Source organism: Ctenopharyngodon idella, chromosome 13, assembly GCF_019924925.1.
Source record: "Ctenopharyngodon idella isolate HZGC_01 chromosome 13, HZGC01, whole genome shotgun sequence".
NCBI classification, from domain to species: Eukaryota; Metazoa; Chordata; class Actinopteri; order Cypriniformes; family Xenocyprididae; genus Ctenopharyngodon; species Ctenopharyngodon idella.
This window is the reverse complement of record NC_067232.1, coordinates 23,253,928-23,278,555: the sequence shown is the minus strand read 5'-3', so window position 1 is coordinate 23,278,555 and position 24,628 is coordinate 23,253,928. Positions and strand designations below refer to the sequence as shown.

General features: G+C 36.7%; 1 protein-coding gene across 5 annotated transcripts; it reads left to right on the top strand.

The window, feature by feature from the left end:
* The first annotated feature begins 378 nt into the window (after positions 1 to 378).
* Positions 379 to 23,202, top strand: loxl3b (lysyl oxidase-like 3b). Of its 5 annotated transcripts, XM_051916375.1 has the most exons (17): positions 379 to 605; positions 4,782 to 5,120; positions 5,217 to 5,380; positions 6,167 to 6,384; positions 8,325 to 8,381; positions 9,127 to 9,201; positions 12,353 to 12,560; positions 12,657 to 12,837; positions 13,565 to 13,719; positions 14,750 to 14,920; positions 17,926 to 18,081; positions 19,112 to 19,271; positions 20,515 to 20,758; positions 21,875 to 21,990; positions 22,085 to 22,221; positions 22,322 to 22,433; positions 22,893 to 23,202. In XM_051916375.1, the coding sequence occupies exons 2-17, from the start codon at positions 4,790 to 4,792 to the stop codon at positions 22,964 to 22,966; spliced, it is 2,559 nt and encodes an 852-aa protein (XP_051772335.1). In that variant the 5' UTR covers positions 379 to 605; positions 4,782 to 4,789; the 3' UTR covers positions 22,967 to 23,202. The 5 variants fall into 5 exon arrangements, with proteins under 5 accessions (XP_051772335.1, XP_051772331.1, XP_051772333.1 ...); XM_051916371.1 differs by lacking the exon at positions 17,926 to 18,081 and having other exon boundaries at positions 380 to 605; XM_051916372.1 differs by lacking the exon at positions 17,926 to 18,081 and having other exon boundaries at positions 396 to 505.
* Positions 23,203 to 24,628: the final 1,426 nt, after the last annotated feature.

The window sequence follows — 24,628 nt, the reverse complement described above, 5'->3', positions numbered from 1 at the left end:
GAAATTAACTAAGATTAATGAATGCTTTAGAAGTGTTTTTCATTGTTCATGTAGTTAACTAATGTTAACAAATGTTATATCTTTTTTAATTTAAAAACAATTAGCATTGATTAAAATTTGACGAAGATCAAAATTCCTCCATGTAGGCCTAATTTTACAAACGTAAAACGTGTCTGACCAGAAGAACGTTCCGTTATGTAGACAGTACAGTAGGAAAATCTTTTCCTGAACTGTGAAAGGGTTATGTGTTTTCCTAAAACAAATCCTGCCCCTTTTCATTCGTGTGAAGTCGTCCACGAGTCAGCTCCACCTCTCCCTCCTGCTCCCCCAGTGCCCCGTCTTTCGCATCTCTCTCTCTCTCTCTCTCTCTCTCTCTCTTTCTCTCTCTCTCTCTCTCCCCCACCCGCACGACTGTCCAGCTGGCAATTCACTGCCATTACAGCCGTTTATCACTGCTCATTAGCTGCCTTTCTTTGCTTCGTACAAGGTCTCGGTCCTGAAGCAGGTATCCCATTCTTTTCTGGATGTTTTTCAGGTTCTGTGCATAAATACAAACTTCATGAAACTGTGCTAACACTGTGTGTGGGGAAACCGACTAACTTTAGGTAAGTGAAAAGTGAAAATAGTTTGTCTTTTTTATTCGTCTGTGAGTATATTATTGAATAGTTTACTCTTTTGTGAAAAAAGTGTCAAATAGCTACTGTTGAATAGCGTGTTCTGCACCGAGATAATCTGAGATAGGCTAAACCAGCTGGACGCCAAGTAGCCTACACTAGTCTTTATATTTCTCTCAGTTTTGTCAATAAAAGATGTCAATGTATTTTCATCTAGCCTAGATAGGCTATGTATACTTATATATGTTTTAGAGAATACTGATAATGGAAGTTTCTTTTCTTCTCCTCCGTTTGTACGTTATTTCTTAATGGACAGCAGTGCCCAACGGTCCTTTGCGCAGAGACGTTAAGACCTGAGCTAGATTTGGAGTCGCTGTAAATAAATATATAAACATTTGCATTTCGCCTTCATATACTTAGGAACTTGATGTTAAGTAGTAAATTGGTCGGTCCACGACCCCTACAATCTCCACATACCTTATGGGATCCAGTCAGATCTGGTTGCGTGTCGCCGTTACCTCAGCAGATTTGTTTATATAAGAAGTTCAGATGAGATGATTTTAAATCGTGTACTTAATACTGTTAGTTTGATTTAAATATAATTACAGTTGAAATACCATTATAATTTAATGTGCTTGTGAATCATGTGACCCTTGAGCTACCGAATATCTGTTTTCAATTGCGCGCCAGTCTCTTTACTACCTTGTATAATTGGATCCATCCATCCATGGGAGTAAAAGTCCTTTGTCTAGTAAATTGAAGACGTTTAACATGTTTTAACACGTTTTACACATGTAACATTCTTGAAATTACTAATAAGACTTATACAACTATGTGTAGATTTAATAGGCCTATGTGGATCTCCATAGGTTACTTTATTACAAAAAAAGACATTTGATTGTAAAATGAAGGTAAATATCTCTTGTGAACAGAATAGTTTTATTTGTATGTCATATCGAATCAAGCTGTCATTTTGACAAATTATGTAAGTATGGAAGTATTAGCGAGTGTATTATTTTACGATACATAAATGCTAGCTATGAAATTCCCTTAGCAAAACAAATGAGTTTGCCATTTTATACCCAAAATTGTTTAAAAATGCAATTTCCATCACCGTAATTTCCATATTAAAGATGTGGCGGAAATGGCAATGTGGTGCAAATGTTCATAACCAAAATGAAAGATACATTTGTCCAACTGTGTGACATTGTTAAGGGTCACACTTTATATTAGGTGGCATTAACTACTATGTACTAACAATAAAGAGCTATAAGACTGTGGATTTACTGTGTAACTACATGTTGTTCTGGAAAATTCCCACATTTACTTCTAAGTTTGATGTATGGTTAGATTTGGGAGTAAAAGTAGGGTTAGGATTATAGGGGTTAGATATTGGGGTAATGGTTGGGTTACAGCTACGGATAAAGTGTATCTACAAATGTTAATTAAATGCAAGTACTTTTAATGTAATTATAATGTATCAACATGCGTGTACATAGTTGTATCAATTGGTTAAGTACATAGAGTTAAGGCCACCTAATATAAAGTGTAACCAAATTAAGTAAACTAACTGAAAAGTGAGCTTTAAGAGAGTCCACTGGACCACAAGTGGCCATGTTTAAAGGAAATATTAGGGAATCACCCTTATATGGGGATCTGCATGTAAAGGCCAAACTCGTCTTGCAGTTCATAGAGTTAGTGAAGTTTTTATATGGATTCAAGTTTGTGTTATGCTTACTTGATATTCAAATGAAGGTAATGCAAAGATGCTCTCTAGTCCCAAGGCTGATGTGTTTGGGTAACGGGTCTGTACCCGCTCACAGTGCAGCAGTGCTCAAGATTTACATTCCTTTGTGGTCCACAGGCTCCAGAGTGACTTTTCTGTTAAGCTGTTGTTACATTGGTGAAATCCCATAGCTGCACCAGTGAGGGGCTTTTATATCTTTATCATCATCATCACAATTTTCTGTGAAATGTGTCATACTATATACAAAGATTTTAAACTATTCTGTCAACAAACATTATGAGGTCAAGTCATGTCACCTTTATTTATATAATGCTTTTTACAATGCAGATTGTGTCAAAGCAGCTTTACAGTGATAACTGGTATATAATTTTGGCTGCACAGCAGCTCTTAAAGAAAATGGTGTCATTGTCCATCTTAAGTAAATTCAGTATTGATTCACTGAGTTGTAAGAATCAATAGTTATTAATTTAGTTAATTTATCTATATCAGCACTGGAGTGAACAGTGATGCCATCATCCAGCTCAGTCAGGTTCGCATACAATGGTGTCAATGCAATGTTGAATACCAAATGTCAAGTGTCCCCAACTAAGCAAGCCAAAGGCGACAGCGGCAACAGTGCTTTATTATGATTCAGGCAGCTATCATAAGTCCGATTGGTGAACCTCATGTCAATCACACATCTAGTCAGTGGATTGCTCAGTTAAATGTTTTATTGCTTCCTTTAAGTCAGTATCCACTTGTTAAGTCGTGACATAAGGAACGTCGTTTCTGGGTCCAAGCCCCGACTTGTTTCACTTGAGAATGCCATCTCGACGGCCGTTTATGAGCGCTATTTATTCAGATTAAACATTTAACATTTTAAAAAGTTAAACATTTAAAATACTTACAGTCTACATGCTCACAGCGTCACAGACATTAATATATTAACGATTTATAAGATGAATCACTCTCTGGCCTTCTGGGATTTTGGTATGGAGATAAAGGTTATGATTATAATTTTTTGGTAGTATTACACCACATCATGTGTGTATATTAGCACCATTTGTTGTTTTCTTGTGGTATGAGAGCATTTGGACCTGGAAGCGCTGCCGCGTGACGTCAGACTTAACAACCGAATACCAGCTGGTAATAATGGCTACTGAATCAAAGGAGACAGCTGTAGACTGCTGTATTTTTTATTTATTTATTTTTCAGAAATGTAACAACTCTGCTTTGAATCCAGGGAATTACATTCACAGCTTGTTCAAGCCAGGTGTTTAATTCATGTACCTGTTTTGTAAACCCTGAAACAGCTCATAGTGTTCAAAAATATCAAAAGGTGCTTGCACATGAAAGTATTGAGTATATGTTTATGTTGACTGGGATGTGTGTGTCAAATGCAGTTGTCAGTTTCCTACTTACTTTGCCTAGAATACAGCAGGTACCCCAGGGCATGTTGGGAATCCGGGATACATGCAGACCTATGATCTGTGGGTGAATCTCAAGAAATCATGTCTGTGACACATTTTGCCACCTGGGGGAAAAAAAAAGATATATAAGATACTGTAACATTGTAAAAAAAAAAAATTAGCAAATAGCAAAAGTTTTTTAAATAAAACAAAGATTAATGGAGTATATTTTACAAGAACGTACTTAGTCTTTCTACTTCAAAATTTCATGTTTAATTCAGTGTGTTACTTGCCATTTCTTTGTATTTGTGAAGTTTACTAGCAGTTTCTGAGTGAAAATTGTTGTAAATCCTAAAATTCTTTTTCAGTGTACAGTCTTTTTTTTTTTTTTACATTACAGTGATTAGAAAGCATTTTACAGTAATGAGAATTTAGGGTGGGGTATGCTTAATCATCTTGAAAATTATGTTACATGGCAAAAAAACTTCACGGTATTAAAAACAGGCTTAATGTCGGCAGGAATCGGAAGTTGTGTGATAGTCTTTTCTTCCTTATTGTGACATATAACTAAATGTGAAACGGCTTTTTAAACAAGAAAAAATTTAGATTATGTCCATCAGGAATTGATTGGATGGTTGTGGTTTGCTATTGCTGTGATGTCATGTGAGTCACAGGTTGTCCCGCCCTCGCTCCAGTAAACATGTCATGAGAAGAGATGTCGCTGCAATGGAAGGGGAAGTTATTTTGATTAAAGATTACGACGGCACATGAATTAAAAAAAATAATAATAATGTGCATGCATGGAGAAATGATTTTATAAATACTGCACTATTTCATTGAAAAAAATAAGAATTGTCTATTTTGATTTCATGGTGTCATAAATTGTCTTTAAGCAATATACAATTTTGCTGTGAAATGTGACCCAGACATATTCCCAGGCTAGCATGCAAAACGATAGTGACCAAATCAAAACATACACTCGCACAACAGTAACCGTGTGTTTCCTCTCTTTGTTTCTGTTCCCTGCTGCAGAGCCACACATGGAGCTGTGTCAGTGGTGGCTACACATTTTTGTCTTCTTGCTTAATGCTTGGATTCCATCATGCTTTGCCCAAACCCCACCGCCAGTGCGCTCCAGCCCCACACCGACCCCTCGGCAGATGGCAGAAGGGCCAGAGACTCTGAAGTTCCGCTTGTCTGGTTTCCCCAGGAAACACAACGAGGGGCGAATTGAGGTGTTTTATAAAGACGAGTGGGGGACCATCTGTGATGATGACTTCTCACTGGCCAATGCTCATGTCCTTTGCCGCCAACTTGGCTTCGTGTCTGCCACGGGCTGGACACACAGCGCCAAGTATGGCAAGGGCACAGGTAATGTGCCTGCACTCACTCGCACACTCACTCAGACCAGATATAAAGCGATTTCTGCATGCTGGTATATGCTCAGAGAGTTTGTGTTTGTTGCAGGGAAGATTTGGCTTGACAATGTGCAGTGCAGTGGCAGTGAAAGGAGCGTGTCGGTGTGTAAGTCTCGCGGCTGGGGCAACAGTGACTGCACTCATGATGAGGACGCTGGAGTGATCTGTAAAGATGAGAGATTGCCAGGATATGTGGATTCCAACGTTATAGAGGTAAAAGGACCCTACACCAGTGTTGAGGAAAGTTACTTTTAAAAGTAATGTTACAGTATTGCGTTATACTCCCTAACAAATTAAGTAATTGCGTTACTGCGTTACGTTACTTTTTCTCACCTGGGCTGGGCTTGCTTGTTCGTTTTTTAATAACAAAAAAAATTATATTTTTGGCAAATGAAAAGGCCCTTTCACACCAAAAGTGAAATGAATAAGCCTTAAGGCGGGTGCACATGTGCGATTTTGGCCACGATTTGGTCGTCTGAGACAAATTTTGAAAATCCTAAAAGATTCCTCTGGTCCTAGGCTAAAATCTGTAGTCTCTGGTCGTTAGTTTGACATATTTACCGATATTTGATTAATGACCGTTGCGATCAAATTTTACCTTAGGCGAAATTTCGGCAGTGTCAGAAGATTTGCTGCACAGTCCTGCAGTGTGACTTCTCCTACGACGACCGTCAAATTGACTTGTTTTTTAAGCCATGATCAAAATTGATCGCTAGAGATTTCTTTGTTAGTCACCATTTAATGCAGCTCACAGTCACCGAACGTGTATGGGTTGATGATGTAAAACTCCAGACAAGTTAGTTTAAGTTTTTCATCTAATAGTTATATTTTATTTTATTTCAGCTTTATTTCAGTTAACAAATTAGTTTTAGGTTTAGTTAACAATAATAACCCTGATTGGAGTGCAGCAAGCACCTTATTCTCACATGCTTCTTCACTCTCTGTTCTTGTTTGACTGTCCACATAGTTTCTATTCTTTGCGTTATGCATTTCTCTCAGGTGCAGGTGGATGAGAATAAAGTGGAGGAGGTCCGTTTGCGTCCTGTGTTCACAATTGCAACTAAGCGGATGCCGGTCACTGAGGGAGTGGTGGAAATCAAGAATAAGGACGGGTGGGCTCAGATCTGCGATAATGGTTGGACACCCAAAAATTCTCGAGTGGTTTGTGGCATGATGGGATTCCCCCACGAGAAGAAGGTCAACAAGAACTTCTACAAGTGAGTGTTCATGACATGTAGAAGACCTCTGACAGGATGTAGGGCGAAACCAGTTTCACACAGATGAATGTTGCTCTATTTAGACTTACTAGTCTGATTTGAGCATTTGTGTATTCATCTTGTGTGTGTTTGTGTGTGTGGCATCTCACTATACTGTGGCTGTTTAGCCAGTGTGAGAGGAAATTATGTTTACTTTCTCAGTCATCCGTGAAATGCAGCTTAGCTCAGCAACATACACACAGTTTAAACCACAAACAAACACCTAGACAAGGAAACTATTGCATAGATGTACAACACTCATGCACACGAATTAGTAGAAAGTACACTGGGGTCTCATCCCCTAAATCCGGTGGAATGTTACAAGAATGTTCCACTTAGAGGAATAAGACCTTATTATGGCTTTACACACATACACTTAGATGAGACAACCAGTGAAGATTTGATAATGAGAAGAAGCTAAGAGGATATCTGTGTGCCTCCATTGTACGTCTGTCTGCATTTATTTCCCATATGTTGTTTTATAGACTACATTAAGGTTTCATTTCTCAAGCCATCTCCCTAAGTCACGTACGCACCATTACCTACCCCACATTCTTGAATCAATGGCACACTGTGACTGATGATGTTTCCATAACCTCAGAAAATCAGAATCCGAAAAAATGTCATCGGCTCCATTTAAAATATCCCAAAAACTATAATAACAATATTTTAATGGAACTTTAATGGAATTCTTTTTGAATTCCAGCATTGTAAAAAACAGCCTGATTTATGTTTTATTATTGATAAAAAAGAAAAGCAAGTTTCTTTCTGCAACGCTATGACTTTATTAGAGTTGGTCAGGTCAAAATAACATACAAAATACAATCAAATTAAAATAACAAAATGTTAGAGTAAATATGGAAAAATATTATTTTTTATATATATTCATTTTATATTCCCTTTTAGCATACTTTTAAAAAGAGTACTTATTATGGAAATAATATACTTTAAAAGAATGTACTAAAGTATGAATGTAAAGTTTTCAGACACATAACTGCATGTTAATTTTAATTAAATTAAAATGTATTATAGTTTAAAATTATATTAAATGAAGTTAGCTGAACTTTGTGATTTTTTGACCATCTTAAGTAGGAATTAGGTACATCTTTATTTGTAATTTCATAATTACTTCTATTGTCTTTGAAATATGGTTAAAGTGTACAGCTCATTTTACTGACAAGCATTTTAGGTAAACTAAAATATACTTTAATGTAAACTTGTGTCATGTATATGAATATATTTGTAATGATGAAGTTGCAATTTAGTACATTTAAAATGAGTGCTGTAAAAATCCATATATATATATATACACACACACACACATATTATATATTTACAAACTTATGTTAGATGCGCTTAATCGCGATTAACCGATTTGACAGCACTATTTAAAATTTAACTATATAACTTTAAAATATAACATTAAATGTAATATTGAATAACACTACAGTTAAAATGAAAATGAAAAGTACTTTACTTGTGCTTTAATGTGTCACTCAACACATCACAATAAGTGTACATCTTTAAAGCATGACAAAAGATTATTAAAACAATGATTTAGAATGTACTTTAAAGTAAAACTTTTAATTTGACATCATTACAAAGTGCAATTTTTAAAAGTGTGTCAAGTATACTCTCTTTAAGTTCACGTAAGTGGCCTTTTATTTCATTAATATTATATTATCTGCAAGTACATTACAAGGGCACATTTAATACAAATAAGCAAACTTCTTTTTCACAAGAGTATGACCATTTCTATCAAGTAAGGGTTAACTTATGGTGATGCTATATAACTTTTCCCATCTCAAACAGCCTGAACTGTCCTGAAGTGGACAAAGAGAAAGAGAGATACGGTAGACTGTGTGTATGTGTGCTTGACCCCATTTCCCTGTTTTCAACAGGCATCTCAGAAAGAGATCTGCTGAGCCAAAAACTAAAGTTAAAGTAACAGCGGCCAGGTACCATCTGAGGGAAAGAAACCAGTAGTGTTCTTTCCCTAGAAGATTGAAACACATAGCGTGGCTTTAGTAGTGATCTTAAACGCAGCACTATTAGTTTTTGTCATCCTCTAACTAACTTCAATCTAATGTGTGTTTTAGTCAATTATCCTATTTTGTGAATGAATTGTGTTGATTTGCTCTCTCAGTGAGGTGTGTGTGTGTGTGAGTATATCTGAGAGAGTGATGGACGAAACATTTCCCCATGAAGAACTTATTACCATCTGTTAGTTTTACTCACATAGTTTTGAGATGAGGCTGTGCTTGTGTAAGAGTAAAAGCTTTCAGAGGGAGATCTCTTGAAACAGACACCCTCATGATAATACTAACACAAATCCCTTCTTCTGCTGACTGCATGTTCACCTAAGATATGTGCACTTCTAATGTGCTTGTTTCAGTGTGTATAACAGGCATGGGAAAGTGAAATCACCACTAACAGTTTTTTTAATTGATGTGGTATTTTATAGTTCTCTTTTTTTTTTTTAAGTTTCTGTTACTGACACTTAACGTAATTATTATTATTTACCAAATAATAATTCATTTAGTTGGTTTGTGCTTCACAGCATCTTAAAACAAAAAAAACAACAACTTACATTTCATTTCCCTCTTTCCCATGTAGCTGGTATGTATATGTGTGCACATGCATGCTGGATGTTGCAGTGGACATTTGAGTGTTTTGAATGCTTAATGGATGTTTGCATTACAGGCAGGAGCCCAAAGCTAAGACTATCACTAAAACTAGCTCTAAGCCTAAACCGGGCAAATCAGCTGCAGCTACAAGGTAACTTTGGTAAAAAGGGGAAACATACAATGCCTTCTTGTCTCAGACCTTTCTAACCTTCTCTTTTGTTCTCTAAATCTAAATGTGTCGCCAGTCAGAATTCTGAGGCCTATACAAAACCTCTAACGAATTATAGAAAGTGGTTAAAAGATGGAGAAGTCTTCTGAAATAAAAATATATAGAAATACACTGCCATTCAGAAGTTTGGAGTTAGTAAGATAATTGTTTTAAAGAAATTTGTACTTTTATTAAAAGTGACATATTTAACCATTTTTTTTCCTGTGAAAAAATATGTATTCATGCCTTAAAATAGCCTAAATGTAACTCTACACCCTTGCTTCTTTCAATATACATGGACCTATGAATATGCTAATTAGCTCCACTCACTCGCATGAGCTCAGAGATCCACTCGGTCATCTTACTGAGGTAAACGCTGCACAATGATATCACTTTTTAAAATGTCAGACACATAACGGTAATTAATATGATTAGCCTTTTGCTTGACTACATTATCAAACAGCTAATAATGTGTTGCTAATGTTACACAAACCATGTTCCCGTTCGCCATCTCAGTCAGACAGCTGCCTTCTAACAATCAGTATCCTTAGAAACGTTTTGAACAACTTAGAACATCAGTGGAGAAAGGCATATATTCATCATAACATCGTAATATACATCATACACACGCTATATTGCTAAATCTACCCAATTTTTCATATCAACAGAAAAATATACTAGGATATATTCTCTTGAGACTCCCCTGCTTCAGAGCGGTCATGGTTAATGATATGCTAAATCCCGCCGGCACGTTGACGTGATTGGTTACAAGGTAGTTTGCAACATCACAAACACCAGCGATTTCAAACTGCGTTTTTGAAACTCTTTAGATCGCTGCAGTTTTAAAGACTAAATACTCAGCAACAGTTTGTCTTAAAGGAACACTCCACTTTTTTTGAAAATAGGCTCATTTTCCAACTCCCCTAGAGTTAAACAGTTGAGTTTTACCGTTTTTGAATCCATTCAGCCGATCTCCGGGTCTGGCGGTACCACTTTTAGCATAGCTTAGCATAGTTCATTGAATCTGATTAGACCGTTAGCATCTCGCTCAAAAATGACCAAAGAGTTTCGATATTTTTCCTATTTAAAACTTGACTCTTCTGTAGTTACATCGTGTACTAAGACCAACAGAAAATGAAAAGTTGCGATTTTCTAGGCCGATATGGCTAGGAACTGTACTCTCATTCCGGCGTAATAACCAAGGATATAACCAATAACCAATAATAACCAATATCATTGCGCCTGCTGCAGCCATGGTACGGCAGCAAAGTTCCTTGGTTATTACGCCAGAATGAGAGTACAGTTCCTAGCCATATCGTCCTAGAAAATCGCAACTTTTCATTTTCTGTCGGTCTTAGTAAACGATGTAACTACAGAAGAGTCAAGTTTTAAATAGGAAAAATATCGAAACTCTATGGTCATTTTTGAGCGAGATGCTAATGGTCTAATCAGATTCAATGAACTATGCTAAGCTATGCTAAAAGTGGTTCCGCCAGACCCGGAGATCGGCTGAATGGATTCGAAAACGGTAAAACTCAACTGTTTAACTCTAGGGGAGTTGGAAAATGAGCCTATTTTCAAAAAAAGTGGAGTGTTCCTTTAAAGCATGTTGAAAACACCACATAGACATATAAGCAACATTAAAAACTTGCTCACCACAGGGGGACATTAAGCAAGGACACATTAAAGGGGCTATATATAATAATTTTCATGTGTTAATCACTTTTTTTATTGTGTGAACAGCTTGTAACGAAACTTAAAAACGAGACCTTCCCCAACTTCCTAGATTGTCTATAAAAGCCTGTAGACTGATTTTTATGTGAAGGACTCGGACGTTTTTGCCAGGAAAATCAAAAGAACGTGACATTTACATGTTGCTCCGAGAGCCTCTCTTCCATTCAATGCCACATGAAACGAATGCTTATACAATGTTCAGGATAATGCCAAAAGTGCCGTTCTGTACTGTTATGTCAATTTGTCATGCAAATAAAAGAGATGAATTCAAACTATAGTCTCACATAGCCAGATCTATATAGTCTATCGTCTCAAATATAGGCCTGCATTATAATCAAACTATCATAACAGTGTAATTTTAATTACCTCATCTGTCGATATGATGCCGAGGCAGAGATGGTGCAAACATATCCGCTTCGCTATGATCAGATAATTTATTAACTGCTATTTTCTCACCGCTTTCATTTTTGTTGTGTGTTTATTTTGTTATTGAGAGGAAAGCGTACAGCACATATTTATATTCATCTTAACGTCGCTTTCCAATTGTGTGGATGGCATCGGGATGTTTGTTAACAGTATGTCGCTGGCGAAAGGTATTTCCAACTACTTTTTACTTATAAGCAAAGAACGAAAAAGAACTTCGCCATGTGAGTATATCGCAGTGGGCATTGAATCACGTTCAGTCTCTTTATGTGTACATGAGTGTAAGCACGAGCAATAAGTTGCTGGCTGCAGTTTGCCAAAGGTGTCGCTAATAACAAGGGTTTCTGAATTCTACATAGAGAGCCCTTTATAATAATAATAAAAATAATTGTTTCTTGAGCAGCAAATCAGCATATTAGAATGATTTCTGAAGGATCATGTGACACTGAAGACTGGAGTAATGATGCTGAAAATTCAGATTTGCATCACAGGAATAAATTACATTTTAAAATATATTCAAATATAAAACGGTTATTTTAAATTGTAATAATATTTCAAAATATTACTGTTTTTATTGAACTATTTTGATCAAATAGCAGAAACTTCTTTCAAAAACATTAAAAAACTGTACCAACCCCAAACCTTTGAACGGTAGTGTACATTATGCAATTTTGTTGTATGTCATTGTTAATATTAAATTACTGTCCAAAATTAATATAATTCAGCAAGCATCTCCAATATTTCCATGAACAAAATCAGAGAAAAGGAATGTGTGGCTTATAGAAATTATGCTGATTACATCTATACAAGAATATTGCAGCAGCTGTTGAGTGTGTAAACATCTTTCTCAGAATAAAGGCTTAACCTGAATATGGACCTTAATGTGAAAATGACATGCATGGAAACATGGTAAGTTTCTTTTTCACTTCTCTCTCAGGCTGTATGCTGAGCGGCAGAAGAATCACTTCCTGGTTCATTCAGTGGCATGCTTAGGCACAGAAGTACACTTGGCTGCATGTCCTCTAGAGTTTAACTATGGCAATGCCACAGAGTCGTGTCCTGGAGGAATGCCTGCTGTGGTCAGCTGTGTACCTGGTCCACTGTACACACAGAGCGCTACCATGAGGAAGAAACTCAAGATGCCGGTAAAGTGTGTTCATGCGTATGATACATGCAAAAGACTCACTTTTACATGTATTTACACTGTGGTCACCACTGTTTCTTCCTCTCTTTCTCATCAGTCTGCTATACGCCTGAAGGGTGGAGCGAAATATGGTGAGGGCCGTGTCGAGGTGTTGAAGGGCAGTGAATGGGGGACGGTTTGTGATGATCGCTGGAACCTGCTCTCTGCCAGTGTCGTATGCAGAGAATTGGGCTTCGGCTCTGCCAAAGAAGCCCTCACAGGTGCCCGCATGGGACAAGGTGAGAATGCAAAGGAGAGACCAAAAAAGATTAGGAGAAAGATTTTTTTTTGCCTGCAGTGATGGAATGCATGGAATGCTTTATTACCTGACCAGTGACTTGGACTCTTATCTCTGAGGTCATCAGAGATAACAACCCATCACTGAATATATAAATGCCCTAATTTATTACCTGACTGCCTGGAATATTTCATTCTGACTGGTCAGTTGCTACAATCTGCAGCCATATATATATAATAAACAGGAATTGTATAACTGACCTTTGTCCCTGGAAAACCAGTCTCCTATATAGCTATATGCTTGTTTTATATTGTGTATCTAAAGCATTGATTTCTTTAATCTGCCCTGCCATAACAGCTTAAAGGGTTATTTCACCCAAAAATGAAAATTATCTCATAATTTACTCACCCTCAAGCCATCCTAGGTGTATATGACTATCTTCTTTCAGTCAAACACAATATATTAAAAATTATCCTGGCTCTTCCCAGCTTTATAATGGGAGTGAATAGTAACTGAGCCCAAAAAAGCACATCCATCCGTCATAAAACGAATCCATACGACTCCAGGGGGTTAATAAAGGCATTCTGAAGCAAAGCGGTGCATTTTTGTAAGAAAAATATCCATAATTATTTAATAACTCTAACCCCTAACCCTAACCCATTTTTTCAATTATTTGTTAGTATGAATTTGCCATTTTACTATGCATATGCTTCTGTGTTTTCTCTCAGGGTTTGGGCCTATCCATATGAATGAGGTGCAGTGCACTGGTCATGAGCGCTCTCTATTGAACTGCCACTATAAAAACATCACTGCTGAGGACTGCAAACACACTGAAGATGCTTCAGTCCGCTGTAATGTCCCATATATGGGCTATGAGAAGACGGTCAGAGCAACACATACATGCACTCATAACCTTTCTTCTTTTAGCTGTGTATTTGTTATAATATGTTTATATGCATTGTTTAAATGTGCAAAAGAATTTTTACATGTGCTAATTTTATGTCATTTTAACACATAGATCATGCGTCTGTCATTCTGATGTTTTCAGAAACTCTATTTTACATCCACTTGCATCTATTGCTTGTTTCTCAATTCAAGGAGAACACAGCAATGATCAAATGAATGAATGATGTTGTGCTCAATATTCATTTTGACTCAAAATGGATGACTGGAGTGGTATCATTGTCTGTATCAAGAGACAATTACTGGAATTAATCATCTGTTGCGATTTACAATGATTGATCTCAACAGATGCAACATACCTTAACCATTATGTACCTCCTTTATGCATGTAGGGGTCACCAAGGATAGTTGTCACACTATATATATATATATATATATATATGGTCCAGTTATACCAAAACTAATTTTAAAATTCAGATATCATCAATTTTTGGAAACACATGAACAAAATAAAACAACATTACATACACTACTGTTCAAATGTTTGGGTTAAGTACTGTAAGTTTTTTCTTTCATTCAGCAAGGACAGGTTGATCAATACAACTGATCAAAAATGACAGTAAAGGCATTTATAATATTACAAAACATCTACTTCATATAAATTCATCAAAGAATCCTAAAAAAAAAAATTCACGGTTTCCACAAAAATATTTTTATTTTATTTTAGTTTTCAACTTTGATAATAATAATAAATGTTTCTTGAGCAGCAAATCAGCACATTAGAATAATTTCTGAAGGATCATGTGACACTGAAGACTGGAGTAATGATGCTGAAAAATCTTTATATCTTTACTTTTTTGTAGCCAAAACTGACTTTTAAAATAAAAAAAAAACAAAAATGCAACCTGAGAAATATTCACTAGAGTAAAAAGTGTGACAATTAGCCCTGGTCTCCCCTAAAATCTAATTGAACTCTCTCTTACCCCTCGTCCATGGTTGTGCCTGCTCAGGTGCGCATCTCAGGGGGCCGATCTCGCTATGAGGGCCGTGTGGAGGTGTTGCAAACTGAAGCCAATGGGACGTTGCGCTGGGGCCTGATCTGTGGAGAAGGCTGGGGCACTGAGGCGGCCATGGTTGTGTGCAGGCAGCTGGGCCTTGGGTACGCCAACCATGGTCTACAAGTAGGATGCTAACAGTAACAGCAATACACACTTGCATGCTAACAATACCTTGAACTTTCTGCTACCATCAAAAAAAATTTAGATGGTGCTGGCTTACACACTCCCGCATACATATTCAAAGCCTTGAACTTTGAAAACCACATGAAAACACAGAGTCAGTGCATGTTGTACAGGGAAAGAAATAACCCTGCTGAAAAGATCAGTCAGCTCTAGCCAGGGTTGGGCAAAAATACATCAAAATGTATTTTAAAATAAAATACCAAATACCTTAATTTTAAGTGTATCAAAATAAACTACAAAATACAGCAGCCACACCATGTATCAAAATAAACTACTGTATTTTTGTATTTTAAAAATACTAAAAAATACTTTTACAAGGGAGCAGGAAATTTCTTTGCAAACCTTCCATCAGTTGGCCTATTTGATCTATCCCTTCACCACGCTGTGTCCGTGTGCCACCTATCAATGACATCATACCAGCGTTACCCTCGGTTTCTGGTTTTATTTTGTAGAAACCATGGAAACAACAAAGACGCATTATATTCCTCATCTGTCTAATAAAACATATTATATGTAATATATTATGTTTTATTAGACAGATGAGGAACTGTTTGGATTCATTCATCGACAGAAAACAAATCATGTTATATAGCTTCTTGTTTAAATCTTGTTTTCTTGATTTACAGCGAGTATCATGTTTTACCATGACTAATATCGATCTAACTTACTGGAGTGTGCAACAAGTGTCTCATAGCAGCCGCCGAGCGAATGCAGAGTAGCATTATAACAACTTTCAAGTCAAATATATCTAATTTGATAAACAGTGCTTCGTTACACCACATACACTAGACCGAAAAAAGCGGAAGCGGCGACAGTGGCACAATAAAAATTCCGCTGCTCTCGAGACGTGTGTCGTGTTCGTCACTTATTAGCAATCGCTCCAGCAGTCTCGTTCAACTCCAACATCACTCGGCCCTGCTCTGCTTCATACTACAGTAACGTTAATACTCTCATCCATAAACATGATTTCTGACGAGTCCCGTCCTGGCTGTAGACGTGAAGACAACACATCCCATGATTCCACGAAATCAAGGATAAGCGACTGAATAAACGACCTCTAGCGGCGAAAATTTACATATTGTGGCTTTAACAGATCTATTATTCACATATCCCTGTGATCTCCCAAATGAAGGTTAGTTTTAAAGTAACCCACAGTTTAATGTTTAACAGTTTGCAAATGACTCATAATTTATTTACTTGGTGTTTGGTAACAAAGGGCCTACTTTGCATCAGCAACACTGACTCAATAACAAACAAGTCATTCATAAGATAACTGATGGCACCTGTATTCATAGCAACTAGTTTCTAACTAATTAATCATTTGATTGTTAATCATAAATATAGGGGGCTATACAAAGTATTTTACAGTATTTTAAAACTACAAAAATACAAAACACTAAAGTATTTTGATACAAAATACAAAGCCATTTTCATCAACTCTATCAAATACAAATGACAAAATACTATTTTGTATTTGAAATACATGTATCATAAATACTGCCCATCCCTGGCTCTAGCCACGTTTTGCTAATGAACAACTTGGTTATACTAGCTAGACCAGCACCAAACTAGTACTAACCAGTCATGCTGTTCTATACTAGGGCCTCTTTTATAAAGACCGTTCCTAAAATGTGAACGAACAACAATTTCCGAAATGTTCCTATGAATGATTTATGGAATAACATACACAGAGACACAAACAATTATCCTTAAAGGTGCAGTAAATGTTTTCTGAGAAACGCTGTTGAAAATTTAAAGGGGTCTTTAATTGTGATTTCACTTTTTTAACCGTAGTTAGTGTGTAATGTTGCTGTTTGAGCACAAACAACATCTGCATAGTTATGACGCTCAAAGTTCAATGCAAAGGGAGATATTTTCTTTTACAGAAATTGCTTTTTAAAGACTACAAAAAATGGCTGGTAGGGACTACAATGAGCTTCTTCCTGGGTTGGTGACATCACAAACCCCAAAATAAACATATACCCTGTCCCTGAGAACATGCAGGCCATGTTGGGCTGCTTTAGAGAAGAGGAAGAGTTGTTGTAGTAGAGTGTTGTTACCATGCCGCCATTTTATGCCGGACTGCTTCACAAACGAGGGTAAATTCAATGTTGGATTTGCACAAAAGATTAACATGACGGCACATGCTAGTCGATGAGTTGAATCAACTCCACAGCAACTACATAAATTTATCCACTAACCGTTCAGAAACGTCCAGTTTCATTCTGAAAGTTGTAACTTCATCTCTCCATCAGTGTCTGACTCTGGTTTGAACAATGTTTTGACAATCGTCATTTTGGCTGCGTGAGATTCTCCAGCTTTGTTATTGTTGAGCAACCGAAGCGCGAGTTGTTAAAGCTCTGCCCTCTTATGGAAAAGGGGATGGGAGCAGCAGCTCATTTGCATTTAAAGGGGCGGCGTGTTTTTGCTCACACCCAAATAGAGGCAAATTTGACAAGCTATAATAAATTATCTGTGTGGTATTTTGAGCTGAAACTTCACAGACACATTCTGTGTTCATTATTTTGGAGGGTGGAGCAATGAAGGGAGGGGTGTGTTTGTTTGGGTGTCGATTTCAAATATCATCAGTGTTTCTCAGAAATCGCTTACTGCACCTTTAATGCATCCCACTTTATAAATCACAGTTTATCTTTAATTCAAGCGCATGTTCTCCATTTGGCATACGTATAAGAATTTTTATTTTATTTTATTTTTTCAGTTTTTGCCTTTATGAATCCCAATTTGTTCCTTACTTTTGACATTGGATGAAAACCATGAAATTTAGGATCAGATGAGATTGTATGTGCGTTTTATAAATGAGGTCCTTGGTCTTTTCAGCAGGGATGTCTGTCTTTGTATGTGGGTAAGCATCAAATGGCAGGAGCCAGATTGCTGATCGTGGTAGGATATGAGTGTGTTTGACGTTGCGTAGGTTGTGATTTCAGGTGCGTCTGTCAGGTGGGCGCTCACAGTATGAAGGGCGAGTGGAGGTGCGGGTGGGGCAGCGTTGGGGCAGTGTATGCAGTGAGGGCTGGACCACCAAAGAGGCCATGGTGGCATGCAGGCAGCTAGGGCTGGGGTTCAGCATGCATGCTATTACAGTGAGTACATGACATACACACATGCTGACGCAGAAGCAGCTGTTTTCCTTCACCAGGAATGTTGTTTTTAGGCAACATGAATGATTAGGAATAAGATGTATGTTTTTTTCAGGAAAATAAGTTGAACACTCGTGGTAACTGTATAGACTAGAACAGCCATTGACCGTTTGGATGCTTTGCCCTGTTTTTGTTTTGTGAAGTTTGGCCACACGTCTGGGTCATATTTTACCCCAAAAGAAATTATAGAAATAGGACCAAGATTTTTTGCATTGTGACATTATTTTTATAACAACTGAGCACATTTCCATGATTTGAAAAGGTTAATTGGTCCTGAAAAAAATGGAAATGAATGGGACACGAATTTCATCTAGTGGAAACATTTGGTACTGCGCCCAAACAAAGGCTCATTTTTTGAGATATCAACCTCCAATTTGGAGCACAGCTTGTTTAGATTACCTTGATTTTCCTACAGTTTTAGAGTAAAACATGGAAATATATATTTCATATAAAATTTAAAAATAGTATTTTTGTGCTTTTTTCATAATTATAAACTTTCATAATAATAAAATATTTTTTTATTTTATCTTGAGATGAAGTGTGACCTGGTCATGTTTTACCTTAAAAGAAAGAAATTATAGAAAATACATTTTTAGAACCAAGATTTTTAGAATTGTGACATTATTTTAAGCACATTTCCCAAAAATTCTCATTATCATTTTGCAAAAAAAAAAAAAAAAAGAGAAAAAAGTAAAGTATCATTCTTTCAGTCCTTTTAGTTTTTTTGTTATTATTATTTTGGGGTGAAGTGACTTGGTCGTGTTTTTGTGAGATTCACACAATTGTTATTTTTTCTTGGGTATAAAAGGTGTTAAGATGAAAGGAACGTAAGAAACTTTACAGTACAATCTTCAGTTATGATATAGGTCTTTGTGGGTTTAAGTCCAGTGAATTTATGACCATTTCATTCTTTTCATAGAATAATACTTATCACCATCTGTCTGTGTTTGTTTGTTTTGATGCATTTGCTAAGGAAACATGGTATTGGGATAGCAGTAACGTGACAGAGATGGTTATGAGCGGAGTTAAATGTACTGGAGATGAGATGTCTCTGAGCCAGTGCCAACACCACAGAATGGTCAACTGCCAGAAAGCAAATGCACGATTCTCAGCAGGAGTTATCTGCTCAGAAAGTGAGTAATCTTACATGCATACATGGATACAAAGTGACATGAACACATTTAAAAGGTCTTTGAATTTGATTGGCTGAGCAGCTGATATTAAGCTGGTATTTAGACCAACAGCACCAGGACTTTTCACTGATTGTTGCTCTTCATCTGTGTTTGTGATTTCCAGACAGACTGTCAGTCTTTGTATTAGTGGTAGAGTATTTTTCAGTGACTTACATTGTTACATTGGTAAACAAGTAGGTGACTGTCTTTATAAGTGAGTCATTGAATCATTTTATTCAACTGATTCATTCTATATATTCGTACTATATAGAACCGAGTAGAAAAAAGTAGGTGAAAAGTATCCGGATTACCTATTACTTTTGGAAAGATTCTGAAGTGCGCATCTTATGGACATCATGCACATCTTATACGATCCCATGAGGCCACAGGAGAGGATTTGTGAATGTCAGTGAAGCAACACAACAGATGCTGAAAGTCACATGACAAATGTAGTATGTCCAGAGTTGATTCATACTACACACATTCATAATACATAAAACATACTTTTTTAATGGTCACCAAGTAGGTTCTTAATTAAATGGAGTACCTACTTAGTATGCAGTTTCGGACACAGTAACTGTCTTTATGAGTGAGTCACTGAATCAGTCACTCAACCAATTTGTTTAAAAACCCTGATTCATTATAGGATCAAAAATAGACAAAGTAGTTGGCAATATTATGTCTAAAATGAAGGTTACTCAGTATTAACTTCTTGTTTATAAAACTGTTGTAGAACTGTATAGTCTAGTACATTCACTCATTATATTCGAAAAATTTTTATGGATAACCGGAATTCTCACCTCTCAGACGGTCAGTCTGCTGCTGATGGTAGACCAAAAGCTGTGGTCAGTCTTGTTTATCTATCTCTGAGCACTAGCCTGTAATTAGTGAACCTCACATGGCGAAAGCTTGACTTAAGATGACTTACACCTGTCTGGATTACGCATACAAATGGGACAACATATCATTTTCTTAACTTTTGTACGTTGAGCAAACTGTTTGTTCAGACAACAAAACCTCAGAAATCCAATTCAGTGTCCAACATGCAATGGCATAAAAATAGAAACAAAACCCTAAATCAAATTCCTGGAACAAAAATATATATAATTTTTAACTTTGAACTTTCGTTTTAAATTGCCAGTGTGCCATTTCAGAGTTTTCATGTTTTAGCTTGATCTTGAAATGTACAAGTTTATTTCCCCAGCTGCATCAGATCTAGTGCTGAACGCACCATTAGTGCAGCAGACGACATATATAGAGGACCGGCCGTTACACATGCTGTACTGTGCAGCAGAGGAGGACTGTCTGTCCAGGAGCGCTGCTAAAGCTAACTGGCCTTACGGTCATCGCCGCCTGCTCCGCTTCTCCTCACAGATACACAATATCGGACGAGCTGACTTCAGGCCCAAAGCTGGTCGTCACTCATGGGTCTGGCACGCATGTCACGGGTAACCATACTGATCAAATTTCTTCCTTCAATAGAGCAAAGAAATTCATTTTATTCATGCTGTGTTAAAAATCTGGGTACGCCTTTTGTGTTGCGGGTGAAACCGAGCCTCATTGGTTTCCATGCAATTTGTATGGAAGCTTGTTTCTGCCACAGAATAAAAAAAATAAAAATGGTAATTGCAACTTTTCATTTCACAATTCTGACTTTTATCTTGGAATTGCGAGTTGATATCTCACAATTCATAATCTTTTTCTCAGAATTGTGAGACATATCTCGCAATTCAGACTTTGTAACTTGCAATTTCAAATTTATATTCACAATTCTGAGGAAAAAAAGTCAAAATTGTGAGATATTTTGACTTTTTTCTCGAAATTGAGAGTTTATAACTCGCAATTCAGATTTTTTTTCTTTTCTGAGAGAAAAGTCAGAATTTCAAGTTTATTTCTTACAATTCTGACTTTTCTGTCATATTTGCGAGGTTATATCTATATTGTGAAATAAAAATTTCTAAAACTTTTTCTATTTTATATTCCATGGCAGAAACAAGCCTCCATGAATTTGGCAAAATCAATACCACAAAAAAAGGAACTAAGCATTCATGGAAGAACAGAAAACCACTATTATAACATGTCAGAGATTAAAAATATCAAGTATGAGAAATTATGAACTCCTATTGTTAAAAAAATGTTCCTTCTTTTGTGTTTGCGAATTTGTGAATTTTAGCTGCACAGACACAAAATGAAAACATTTCCTTGATTTTTTTTTTTTGTGGTGACTATTTGCACACTGAAGTATCTAACATTATTTGTATTTAGTGTAAATAGTATTTATCAATATTTGTACTTGGTGTAAATAGCCTCTGCATTTTATGTCTGGTTCTCAAACCTTTCTGAGAGTAAAATGGTTTATCACACTGCTTTTAAACGATGCAACAGACTAGTATTTGAGAGAAAAAAAACCCAAAAACATCAGACTTTTTGACTATGAATCAAATAGATGAAGAAACAGCGAATTTACTGTTTGACTTTGCATTTAAAGTTTCGCTGAAATGAATTGTTTATTAATTGTTTCAAGCAGTTTAAAAATCTGCTTGATATGTGTGTATGTGACACAGGCATTATCATAGCATGGACATCTTCACACACTATGACCTGATGTCTGCCAATGGCACTAAAGTGGCAGAAGGACATAAAGCCAGCTTCTGCCTGGAGGACACTGATTGTGAAGAGGGTAAATCACACTCATCCACACACACTAAACAATTACAGTCAGCTCGGTTTATTTAGACACACTACCAGTGATTAAAAATCTGTGTTAATTCTAGGTGTTTCCAAGAGATATGAGTGTGCTAACTTTGGTGAGCAGGGCATCACAGTGGGATGCTGGGATTTGTATCGCCATGACATTGATTGCCAGTGGATCGACATTACTGATGTCAAACCAGGAAATTATATCCTTCAGGTCAGAGAATGGGTGCCAATCATTGTCCCAATCACCAAAAACATGTCTTTTTTATTGATTAAAGAGTATCTAGATTTGTTTTTGCTTGCTTTTTTTCTAGGTTGTCATAAATCCCAACTATGAGGTTGCTGAGAGTGATTTCACAAACAATGCCATGAAATGTAACTGCAAATATGACGGCCACAGGATCTGGGTCCATAATTGCCATATTGGTGAGACACGAACACAAAGCCTCAGAATTACTAGAAAATGTCTCTGTTTGGAGTAGAATACTGCTGTCGCTTACTACTTACTGAATTATCTGCAATATATATACTTTTGAAAGTAGTATAAGAAACAGAATTATGCAACCATTTTAAAAAGTAGTGTGCTACATTCCTGTCACGTGACCTCACATGATGCATCGACATCGTATATAATTCAGAGAGTGGTGTCATATTATCATCTTGGAATTAACACTGTTATTTAGCATTTAATCCAGTTTTTAAAAACTCTCTTGACAGTCTGATCAAATAATGATTCAAGAAAAAAAACTCAATTCCAGTTCAAGTGTGTACTGTTGTAGCAATATGCATTATGCACTGAAGAGAGGAAGAGTATGCTAAAAGGGAAAAGTGTTCCGACTGAATGTCAAATACTGAAAGATTTATTTTTCCATGTCTTCATTTCAGGTGATGCTTTCAGTGAGGAGGCTGAGAAGAAGTTTGAGAAATACCCTGGACAACTTAACAACCAGATCTCGTAATCATATCACCAGATTGAACAAATTAGCATATTGAAACAATATAACATGTAGGTTAATCCAGAATAAAATATTTATTCATTCAAACCAGCCATAAACTAATTATCGTATCACATTGCAAGTTACAGAAACCGTAAAATCTACAATATCCAGTGTTTTAACAACAACAGTATAGTTGTATTGACATTACCTGTAATTTCCTACAAAAAAAAAAAAAAAAAAAAAAAAAAAAAACAGAACTCTAAAAGACACTCTGGGCCACTGAGTCTGGCTCAAGTAGTGTGAAGATTAGATGCAAATGAACATTTACCTCAGGCCGTGCAGTGGTACAGCCTGCTGGATGTGTTTACAGTGCAATCAGGTGCTTATTTTCTTAAAGGTTTAAAAAGCCTTGTTGATGCATCACACAGCCAATGTGCTGCTGTCTCTGTGAGTTAAAAATACTTGAATGTTTCGTATTCCAGATGAGCATTCGTGTTTAAAAGCTGTTGCAAAGTGTGAATGTATGTTATGCTTCAAAGCTCTGACTCAATGTAGGATCCTATTTTACTTTCAAATGGTCTTTTATGTATGACTTGTTAAAGCTTCAGTGACGTTTTTTACACACTGTCCTGTTTATGCATTCATGTGTTCAGATACAGTAATATTAACATTTCATGTCACGTGGAACTGTTAAAGATGAAAAATAAAGTATTTAAAGTTGTAATACAAATAATTTCAAGTTTCATGAGCCAGTAAACATAAATGGTCATAATGAATTATTAGTCATACCTTACTTTACAAACGTATGGAAGCTTGTAATTGGGACTTTTATCTCACAATCCTTTCCCTCGTCATTCCGAGTTTATAACTCGCAATTATGACTTTATTTCTCACAATTCCGAGTTTATATCTCACCCACTACACGACTTTAAAAATGGTCAGATAGCTGTTCATCGCCGATGTCAGTTCCAGTAAAAACAAATTTCATACTACAGGACTGGTAGTGCAGACAGGTCTAGATTTTTAACCTGCGTGCTAAATATCTCAGGTGTATAGGCGACGAATCAGAGCTTCTCTCAGAGAGCCATCATCACTTAACATGTGAACGAGCACCGATTTGCTTCCAATGTTGGGCTTTTTTCAACACTCTCCATTAAAGGGGTGGTTGATTATGATTTCACTTTTTTAACTTTAGTTAGTGTGTAATGTTGCTGTTTGAGCATAAACAAATCTGCAAAGTTACAACGCTCAACGTTCAATGCAAAGGAAGATGTTTTCTTTTAAAGAATTCGCTGTTTAAGGACTACAACAAACGGCTGGTAGGGACTACGACAAGCTTCTTTCTGGGTTAGTGACATCACTAACCCTAAAATTTACATAAACCCTGCCCCCGGGAACACACAACAAAGGGGGTGAGGCCATGTTGGGCTGCTTAAGAGAAGGAGTTGTTGTAGTAAAGTGTTCTTGCCATGCTGTCATTTTACACCGGACTGCTTCACAAACGACTCCGGTTTGAACAATGTAATGTTGAACACCGTTACTGACAATCCTCATTTTGGCTGTGTGAGATTCTCCAGCTTTGTTGTTGCTGAGCAACCGAAGCGCGAGCTGTTAAAGCTCCGCCCTCTACTGGAAAGTGGGCCGGGAGCAGCAGCTCATTTGCATTTAAAGGGACACACACAA

What these genes read in the sequence shown, in the direction of transcription:
- loxl3b (XM_051916375.1), top strand. Translation starts at nt 4,790, where the DNA reads ATGGAGCTGTGTCAGTGGTGGCTACACATTTTTGTCTTCTTGCTTAAT. An exon ending in GTTAAAGTAACAGCGGCCAG is followed by an intron (nt 8,382 to 9,126) that starts GTACCATCTGAG and finishes TTTGCATTACAG; the next exon opens with GCAGGAGCCCAAAGCTAAGA. An exon ending in AAATCAGCTGCAGCTACAAG is followed by an intron (nt 9,202 to 12,352) that starts GTAACTTTGGTA and finishes CTTCTCTCTCAG; the next exon opens with GCTGTATGCTGAGCGGCAGA.